The 11,239-nt window shown below is 35.5% G+C and overlaps 1 protein-coding gene across 1 annotated transcript; it reads left to right on the top strand.

The window, feature by feature from the left end:
* The first annotated feature begins 2,747 nt into the window (after positions 1–2,747).
* On the top strand, positions 2,748–3,677 carry LOC107178764 (uncharacterized). Its single transcript, XM_015534354.1, has one exon. It carries the CDS (start codon positions 2,748–2,750, stop codon positions 3,675–3,677), a length of 930 nt encoding a protein of 309 aa, XP_015389840.1.
* Positions 3,678–11,239: the final 7,562 nt, after the last annotated feature.

The following is an 11,239-nucleotide window of genomic DNA, read 5'->3' as shown; positions in this document are numbered from 1 at the left end:
TGTCCCTTCGATTAACAACTCTGAATCCAAATTTAAGCTCCATTTTATGTAATTCTTGCTCTTTCTTGTGTTTTTACATATTTTACCCTTAGTTCAATATGAGTGGCTAAATTAATTTCAAACTTCAGTTGAATATGAGGCCTCAACGTGATCTGTGGGTTTAATTTGGTAAGTTTATTCACTCTCTCTCTGTGATTTATGTGGATTGTTTTGACTCATCAATGATAGACAATAAATCCTATCTAGATTTTGTGCCATATACCGACTCCTTAGGTCAAAATCATTACTGTTTGGCATGATGAGCACTTACACTATATTTATGAGAGAAAAACTCCCCTTTAGTACTTGTGGTTCATCTTGACTTAGTATCGATAAAGAGTGTATCTAAGTTGTTTAGTGGACGGTCTTGCCACATTATCGACAGTAAGATCGTTTTCACTAGCCACAACGTCTTCTCGACACCACAGAAGATTATTTTCCCCTGGTATAATGAGGGCTTGATACCATATTTACTAGAATGAGACTTTTATGGAGTGGAAATTCCCTCCATAAATTAATTGGAACTACAAAAGAATATCAAACCCATAGTGGAGTGTTGAGTGTGAATCTAGACACTCAAGTGCTTTATTTATATTGTTTAATCTTTAATTTATTTCCACTATTTTTTTATCTTATTGCTTAAAAATAATATCCATCTAATTCACAAACGAACTTGGCAAATCAATCCTACACATGATTAAATCTACTTCCTCATGAGATTGACCTTTGTTACCATAAATCTATACTACAATAGATTCATGCGCTAGCAAATATAACAAAATTTGCACAACAAGTTTTTGGCGCCATTGCCCAGGAGGTAAGACATTTTAATTTATAGAGTTAATTTTCTTAGTAAATATTGTGTAAATAACTTTGTATGCAAGTTTTGAGTGTGCTTTTAAAGTAAGTGTGAAATAACGTGATAAGATCAATACCATAACTTCTCCTCTCCCTTTATTTTCATTAGTCCTTTTTTTTTCAATTTTCTTTTGCATGCACGGTCGAAGGTCACAATCAAATGATCTAAAACCCCATACCTTGAACTTAAAAAAAAAAAAAAAAACACTTTGCACACACTGACACTTTGCATCATAGGGTAAAATTGCAGATAAAATTGAAATGAAATTAGAGCAACACTCACCACAAGTACTACAAGATTGGTCATTTGAACAGTTCCCTCACTGGTTAGCTAAAGTAAAGAAGGAAAATTCCACATGTGAGATTATGGAGATCTTTAAACATATATGTGTTAACATCCCTTTGCTTGACACTATAACACAAGTGCCCTCTTATGCCAAGTTTCTTAAAGACCTTTCCATAAAAAAGAAAAGTATTTATATTCAAAAGAAGGTCTTTTTAACAGAGAACATTAATTCTATACTCCAATAAAAAAATTCCTCTAAAATAAAAATATCCGAGCTCCCCTACCATCTTATGTAATAAAGGGAACTACATAATCAAGTATGTTTTGTTGGACTTAGGAGATAAGGTAAATCTTTTGCTTTATTCAGTATTCGTGAAACTTAGATTAGGAGAATTACACCCAACTCCAGTTATATTGCAACTCGTAGAGCGATCCATGAAAATACCTTGAGGTATTGTGGAAGATGTGCTTATTTATGTAGGCAAGTTTTATTTTCTTGTTGATTTTTTTCTAATTGACACTCATCCAACGTAGGATTCGAAAAAGCACATCCCCATTATTCTTGGCTAATGCGAACCCCATAATAAAACTTTGAAACCCACACTTAATTTGAAGTCTTAACTTCCCACGAAAGTTCTAAACAAATTTAAGCAAAACAAAAACCTTGACCCATTGTTTAAGAAAACATGAACTAGACGTATAGAGAAGGATATTGACGCCACACTCAAGATTTAGATAAGAAGGTGAGTGATAAGTCTATTTTGGAATGCCACAAGAATGCAAATTCTTGATAAGTTCACTAGTTCTCAAAAGAAATAAAGAAAGATTGATCTTTCAAATTCAAAATAACATTCATCTCTAATTGTCTTACATGGCAAGGTTACTGGGTTTAAATAGGCTAATAGAAACCCAAGATCCTAAAAATACAAATGGAAACATTGGAACAACCCTCCAAGCATAGGTTTGTCAAAGGATGCTTCAAAAGTCTTCACCAACCCACCATTATTAATGCTAGTCATTGATAAACTTAATGCTAGCCTACCATAATTAATGCTAGTCATTGACAAACTTAATGCTAGCCTACCATCATTGATGGTAGACTTACCTAACACATTGACAAACTTGTAACAAAATAAATAAATGAAGTTGAATAAACAAAGGAGTGGTTGGAATTCCCAAGCCCGAACAAGCTCTAATAAATTGGTCATAGCACCTTCTAAAGAACTCCAAATCTAGCTCTATAAATTGCATTGGAAAGTTAACTTAATTATCTTTCCAATGATATATAGCTTGTAGGTTAGTTCCAGTTCAATCAATACCAGTTTTATTCTAAATTCGCCCTTTCTACATTTGACCCAAATTGTGCATTTGGTTCTCAATAACTTGAATAATGCCCACAATGTTTTGTCTTCTCTCCAAGCCCAATTCATCATGTCTCTACATGCAGGAAGTGTTCTTTTGACCTTTTACCCAAATTTCAACCTCACTTGATGATCCAAACCTCCCCTCTACTCTAAAAGTCCAGATTCAGATCCAAGGTGTTGAACAAACAATTTCTTAAAAAATGGCAACACTACACCATCAATTGGTGTATCGGTTACAAAACCATGCCCTTGATCCACCAACACCTCAAACCACATCAGATGCTCTAATGAATCTTGCTGAATCTTCAGATAGTATTCCATCCATAGTCCAAATCCCCAGGCATATCCAAAAGCATGAATTGCTTAAGCTTATGCCCCTGGAATGGCTTTCCAATCATGAAAAATTTCATCAAAACTCACAGCCGATCCAAACATCTTATGCTCATTTTGAAAAAAGAGCAGATGGAACGGTAAAATTGATTTTTCAGTCACCATCCACTTCCCAAACACCACCCAGAGTCTCACATCCACCCTCTGAACAATCGACACTAAGAAATTCCTTTTCATACTCCTCTATGATCATAGTCGTATCTACGGCACAAGAAAATCTTCCTATCCACGGATTTGCCTCAGATGGCTATCCGATTTACCCGGACAAAATCAATGGTCATTTTTTATGGGATGTTCCAGGTTCCCATATGTGTGATCCAGATTGTCCTTGCCTAGAAGAAGAAGAAGATGATGATGATGATGATCTTAATAGGCATCCCAGGAGGTGTAAAAAGAAAAGTCACAAGCTGGATCCATGTCACAAAAAGCCTCCTCTACCCCCAGAGGATCCAGATAGTCTGATGCCTTTACCTATTTACAGGAAAGGTTTAAGGCTTATACAAAAGGAGTATAAACAAAGATCATGCATACAAGAAACAATCTTGCTCTCATCCTATGCTAGGCCGGTCCAACCTTGCATGATGTTTTCATCAAGCTCTTACCAAAAACAATTTCCTCCTCTGGAAAAACAAATTGATCCACAGACAAAGGTCACCACTAAACCTTTTGTCCATTCTCCTGTTACACCAAATGGCCAGCTGGAAAAACCAAAACCTTTTGAAGCTGTTCTAAACTGGTAAACTCAAAATGCCAAGGCACAGAACTCAGCCTTTAGATCTCTTGATGAAAAGATAGAGAAAGTTGCTTCTCAAGTTAAGCAAACCGACACAAAAGTTGATAGAATAACAACCCAGCTTGAACAAATGTATTTTGACATGCAAAATTGAGTCTCCCAACTCGATTCAAATCTTTGGTCCATGATTCAAAATAGATATTGGGGTCCTAAATTCAACCAAAAAGAGGAAGAGATTAGGCAGTTAAAAGCTTAACTTGCCAGGATTGATGCTGACAAACAACAACCTTCATTGTTTGCAAAATCCCCTGCTTTACCCTTACACACCCCAACTTTCAGCACTTACCAGCCTTTCTACACACCATCCAACTCACGACAACCTGTAGATTATACCAAATTCTTTGGCTTGTCCCATCTCAAGCATGCTTTAAGTCATGCTCCTCCAAAACCATGAACCAAACCTCCTAAGCCTGAACCACCTCCAACTTACCACCAACCCTCCGATCCACAGTCTTCTCCAGAACCACAATCTACTCAGAAGAACAAAGAACCTATGCACCAATACTCATCCCAAGTTCTATCACGTCTTTCAAAATCAGATGAAACTTCCCCATCCCAAACAAAAGAAATCTCTACAGATGAAGAATCTTTTTCTACTTCAGATTCTAAAAAAGAATTAGTAGATGATTCCAAACTCCTCATGGTCTAGCCATCAACAGGATCAAATGAACCTTCCCCATCCTCTCCTCGTCAAACACCTATAGTTGAGGGAGCATATTCTGATACCAATCCTACACCTCATCAAGAAAATTCTCCTCCTAAACCTTCCAATGGCCCTTGGTTTACTTTTGACGACATTTCAAGAGTAAAATGGCCAGCCAAATTTCAGGAATTTTCTGCCTGGATTGATGTCCAAATGCTCAGAACTGGAGCAACAACCCAAATAGTCTTTAAGGAGTTCAGTTCTCGTTTCACGGGATCTTTAAGAGATTGATTTGAAAGTCTAGGTCCATACAAACAACTCCAAGTGATTCAAGCTCAGATTTCAAAAGTCCTACGAGTAATTTATGAGCAGTTCCTTGGGGAAACAACAGCTGCTAACGAAAAAACCAGAAGAGAATTCCATTTAATGAAGTGCTATTCTCTCCAGATTAAAGATCTGGATTTTCACTACAAGAGAATGTCTACAATGTATTACAAGCTCAATGGCTTTAATGACCCTTCGCTAAAGCATGTCTTTGTAGCATCTCTCCCCAAAGAAATTCAGCCAGAACTTCAAAGACAGTTCACAATCCATCAGCTAGACATAGCCAACCTCTCCTTGGGAAAAATCTATTAGTTAGCCATCAAATGTCTAGAAAGACTTTGTGAACAGAAGGAATTTTTCAAAGACCTCATTGAAAACAAGCAACCTTTCAAAAGTGCTTGTAAAAAGCCTCACCTCTCCATTAAGTGCAAAAGTGAAAAAGATTGCACTTGTACTACCAAAAAGAAATCCCATTTCTGAAAATTCAAAAATTCTGAAAAGAAAAGCCAAACACCCAACAGATCCAAAAAACCTTATCGTTTTTTCAGAAAAAAGAACTCTGACCAGTCCTCTAAATTCAAAAGCAGCCAATGTTTTATTTGTAAAAATAAAGGCCATTTCGCGAGGAATTGTCCAAACAAACCTGCGAAATCAATTGGGCTTATTGAGCATCTTCAGGATTCCATGTTACTTTCAGAAAGTGACGATGTCGAATCCTTCTTCTCTGAACAAGAGGATTATGATGAACAAACAGCTTTTGTTCTTGCTTAAACAGAAGATTATTTTGAATCAGAAAATGTTTCTGTAATCCAAATTGTACAACAGATTCAGAAAGTCCAACCAGCAATTCCTATCCCTTCAATCAAAATCCACCTTCTCTCCGAAAAATTTGAAAAACCAGTTCCCATCATCGGTTTTGTTGATACTGGAGCTCAGAAGACTATGCTTAACCCTTAAGTCATTGTCAATTTCTTCATCCTGCCCCTCTCTGGACAAATGTAAACTTCTTCATTAAGCTCCCTTTTAAGCTTAACAAAGACATTAACCCAACCAAGGCTACCTATCTAGGAATGACTCCAACTGATCTGAAATTAGCCCAAGAAGAATGTTCCAGTTGCTAAACCAAGGCCTCATTGAGCCCATAGATTCAGAATGGGCTTGTCAAGCCTTTTATGTGGAAAAAAGGACTGAAATAGTTAGAGGAAAAAAATGTCTCGTTATTGATTACTAGCCTCTCAACTGTTTTCTCAGAGACGATAAGTTCCTTTTGCTAAAAATCCAATCCTTATTCGTCCATATCCAAAATGCTAAAGTCTTCTCTAAATTTGATCTTAAAGCAGGTTTCTAGCAATTAGGAATCCACCCGGATGATAGACCTAAAACAGCCTTTTGCATACCAAATGCCCATTACCAATGGAAAGTAATGCCATTTGGCCTTTAGGTAGCCCCCTCCCTTTTCCAAAAGGCCATGATCAAGATCTTTGAACCAATCCTTCATCATGCACTTATCTATAAAGATGACGTGCTATTATTCTCCAAAGATCATGATTCCCATCAACAATTACTTTCCCACTTTCTTGAGATAGTGGAAACATATGGCAATAATGTTGTCTGACAAAAAGAGTATCCTAGGCCAAAACATTGTTACCTTTCTATAAAAATACACAAAAACAAATACGTAAAATAAATTAACTAAAAATAAATTAATAAGATAAACAAAAAAAAATTTAGAAAGAAAAATAAATTGAAAAATAAATTACAGAATTTTCAAGAAGAGAAAAAGAAAAGAAATGTAGATTCACTTTTTTTTTCTTTTTTCTTTTTTTTAGAGAAAAAATTAATTCTATGAATTAAAATTACTTACTTCCCCGGCAACGGCGCCAAAAACTTGTTGTGCGAATTTTATTGAACTCGCAAGTGCACGAATCTATTGTAGAATAGACTAATGGTGACGAGTGTCGATCCCACGAGGAGGTGGATTTTAATTGTGTGTAGAATTAATTTTGTAAATGGGTGGTTGGATTTGTGGTGAAAATGATTTGGATTATCCTAAAATTGGAATTTAAATGGCGAGAATAAATTGAATAGAAAATCTATTAAATTGACGTACTTGGGTATCTGGATCCGTATCAACATGCACCATGGGCTAAAAATTCCTTATTAATACCAATTAAATCATGAGGGGGGAATCCACACCTCATGAACCACACTCTAATCAATATGGTGCTAAGGGCTTATCGTGCCAAATAATAATAACTTTGTACTAGGGAGCCGGTGAAACCAGGGCGGTATCTAGACAAGCTTATTATTATTTGTCGACGAGAAGTCAAAACATCCACAAAAACTAGAGGGGAAGAGAAAATAAATTTACCAAATAAAGCCCATGACACATGTTGAGACTTCACCTTCAACCCAAGCTTGAAAGAAAATTAGCTACTCATAATTGAACTAGAGGCAAAATGGGAATTTATTAAAATATGTAGAAAATACAAAATGGAGAAGGAATTACAGAAAATGGAGTCCAAAAATGGATTCAGAGCTATCAAATTAGGGGGGGGAGGCCCCCTTTTTATAGATACATGGAGTAAATCATGGCCATTGGATTAAAAGCAGTTTGGACGCTTAGGATTGTGCCACGTCATCAGTCAACAGTATGCGGTTTGACCACGCGGGTGAACAGTAACACGGTTTGACCCGGCTTGAACAGTAACGCGGTTTGGTTGAAAATAATCCTGTGTAATGCATGTACAGTACTCGAGATTTCTGGTCCACTAATATGCTGCCACGTCATCAATCAACAGTGCATAAGAATTTTAGTCCAATAGGATTGTGACACCTCATCAGTCAATGCCACATCATCGGTCAATGCCACATCATCGATCCGTCTATATGAACAGTGTCGTGAACAGTAACGTAGACAGTACGGGACATGTGAATAGTACCGTACATGTGAACAGTGCCATTTTTCCTTTTATGCTCCTCTTAAGGTTTTCGACCATCCTGAATTCAAAATTGATGTCCGTTTTGCCGTCTGATCTCTCGTTCATTGTGAAATGACTATAATGCCCCTAAAATACATAAAATACTTAATTAAAATAAAACACACAAATTAAATCAAAAGAAGGTTAAATACATAAAAGTAAGGGTGTTAGTAAAACTTGAAGTGTAAAATGATGATTTTCTCTTTATAAATATATATTTTCTAACACTCAACACACCCCCCAACCAACTTATTGCTAGTCCCTAGCAAATAAAGCGAAAACAAAATTTAAATCCAAAATAATAATTTTTTTTAACACTCATGTTTTAGACTAATGATAGTAATCAAATAAAAGTATAAGCATTATCTCCAGTCTAAAGAAACATTACACCCACATCAACCATCCACATGAATCAGGCCAGTAGACTTTGTCACAGCTACTTTCAAGAATGACATGTTAAACCCCAAAATCTCACTGGATATAGTGACACTCTCACAAAAAAATTATACCCAATAAAAATAGTCACTGCAATGAATGATAATTGAGAGAAAATAATAAAGAAATGATATCACATGCTCTCACCAATATGAAAGAAATATGCCCTCAGCTTAGAAATAATACGATCTCAAGTTAAACAAAAATGCTAGTCAACCCACTTTATTTATTTATTTTTTCTCTTTTTTTAATTATGCATCACTACATCTTTTTAGCCTATATAATTAGCTTTTACTTCAGACTATAGTTCCCTAAAATCAAGAAGGACTTTTATTAGGACGTAACGTAGGTTAGAGACATGGCTAACAAAGAAGGGAAATAAGGAAAACAAAGTGTATGTTTGAGAAAAATGTAGAGGAATTTTTTTTTTTTTTTGGAAGTTGCAAGGTGGATTTCACCTATTATTGTTATTTTTTTTTCTTCTCTTTTTTTTTTAAACAATTTTTTTTTTTGCTTTTGCTAGGCACAACATCACTGAACAAAATAATTATTTACATTTTTCTCAAACATAAATAGGTGATGGAACTTATAAGACATCGGGTAATACTCCAAATCAGAGTGGGTCAAGATGATAAGTTTGACAAATAAAAGGTTTTTTTTTTTAAGGCTCAAAATGGTTAACTATGGATATTTCACAAAAGGGATGGCTAGAAAGGCTCAAACGGATCAAAAATGATCTTTCCATCGTCTTTTAGGGTTATAAATAATCTTCCATATCTACTAGTTAGATGGGCCTCCAAATGTAGCAACACACATTTTTTTTTAATTTTACAAATTTTTTTTTAGGGTTAACTCAAAAGAAATCTAGAGATCGTATATAAAATAATAAACTGCTAAGTTGTATAAAGAATGGGCAAAATGGTTACTCTCCAAGAAAAATGATAGGCTCAAAAACTCACTTGGCACTTATTTATGACATGTTCATTCCTTCAAGCAACTCATATTTGTCTCCGACATCAACATGTAAAGTAGCAAACATATCATAACATCACTTAAGACCAAAGATAATACAAATACTAAAATTTGAAATTAATCATGTCATCCAATGTTAAAACAAATCACACAACTTTTTTTTTTTTAACAACATCCTACCCCCAACCTATTCTAAACATGAAAGGAAAATATGCAAGCAGAAATGTGAAAATGATGCAGAAAAACTAATTAGAAAATGATAGAAAACGAAAATGGTTTTTTTTTAACTTAAGAAGATGCGTTTCTAGAGGCACTACACTCCATATTCAACCATCTTTGACTCAAAAAAAAATTGAAAATGTATATTTATAAAGGAGAAATTAAAAAGAAGAAGAAAAATGAACATCAAAACATAATAAAGAAAAAGAAAATGTGTGAAATTTATTTTATTTTATTTTATTTTTAATTTTTTTTGTTTTTTTTTTCAAACGATGAAGATGCGTTTCTAGAGTCACTACACTCCATATTCAGCCATCTTCAACACAAAACGTTAGCAACAGTTAGTTTCTATAACAAAAAATCAGTAACAACTTAACCAAGATTCCACAATTGTCATTATTCCCTTCCCCCAACCAGAACGAAACATTGTCCTCAATGTTTTAAAGGAAAGAAGTAGAGTTTAGAAGACATCACCTGGGTGGTGCAACATAGAAGAAAATATTTATAGGCGGAGAGTTAAATCTAATTTGTACTTCTTACTGCGGTTACTGTTACCGTCATTATTTGGACGCTCCAACACAAAGGTCCAGGGGTCTGGCTCCGGTCTATAAGCTTGTAACAGATCAAGTAACTCATTAGCAGTGTGAGCACAAATAAAAAGTTTTTTTTGCATTGGAAGGAATGAAATAGTTTTTTATTGCATGGTTAAGAAATGCGATGAAACCATCATAAAAGTTATTGACATTTAACAAACTGATGGGTTTCTGGTGAATGTACATATGGGCCCAAGATGCTAGAGTGATAAGTGCCTCTAGTGTTGCAAGATCTCCTGGAAGGAAAATAAAAGCATTAGCATGATTAAGCATTTTAGTTGTTCTTTCTTTCATACCTGAGACGACTAACTCTTCTCCAGTCGGTGAGTCAGACAAACTGCCCAAAGGTTTTAGGACTCTTGGGATGATGCCTAACACTTGGCTTCCTCTGACAAAAGCAGCTTCTGAGACCAATTTTGATAACCCTCGGTTACCTCCTACTATGCTTCGACCAAAATCTACGGCTGCCTTAACGAACTCTTTATGTTTGCCACAGTTAAATCCAGAAAGCATAGAAATGTTCTTGAATTGTCTATTGGGAGTAGCTGCCATTGAAATATTTCTCAAAAATAATTTGTGAGTGCTTAACAAAAAGTCATATTTAAGAATCTTGGTGACAGTGGGTCACAACTGTGTATAAGGTGGCATGTCAGTGTCAAATAACGCGTAAAGCACATGGCTCGTGAGTCAAAAAGGAAACAGTAAAAAGAAAAAGAAACAATGATAAAATAAAATTATTAAAGACAAAATGCAAATGATAAAACAACAGTCAAATAAAATAATAGTGAAGTAAAAGGATATTTACAGATAGTTGCGACTGTGGCTCACATCTTCCTCTGGTTTTACGTCCAAAAATGGCTTGAACGCCCTCTATGGGCCGAGGATAGGCTTCCCATCCAGTTTTCTTATAAACTGGTAAACATGGTCATTTATAGTCAAATTCCCGAGACTATATCGTGCATGTTCTTTCTGGAATAATGGCCATAACTGGAGAATCGCTCCTTGCACATATCCACTGGAATGCGTTTCAAGAGACATAAGGATATCATCCAATGACTCCTTATTCAAGCCATCCCTAATGAATTGAATCTTATCTTCTCTGTTATCAGACACCATTCCTAAAGAACATGGGTTTTTATCGCAACTAATTCTGGCACACTTATGATAAGCAACAGAAATTCTTCGAGCTCGTCGTTTTCTTGCATAATTTCCTTTACCCCAACCAGGCATGTATGCAATAAATTTTGGCTGTAACTCACCTGCCAATCGTAGTTTAGCCTCGATTAACCAACGGATGTCAGTAGGTATGTTATTCCTCATGAACAATCGCATGCGTTCAGAC

The sequence above is a fragment of the Citrus sinensis genome, chromosome 2, assembly GCF_022201045.2.
Source record: "Citrus sinensis cultivar Valencia sweet orange chromosome 2, DVS_A1.0, whole genome shotgun sequence".
Classification (NCBI taxonomy): Eukaryota; Viridiplantae; Streptophyta; class Magnoliopsida; order Sapindales; family Rutaceae; genus Citrus; species Citrus sinensis.
Note: the sequence above shows the minus strand (reverse complement) of the source record. Positions and strands in the feature narration are given on the sequence as shown.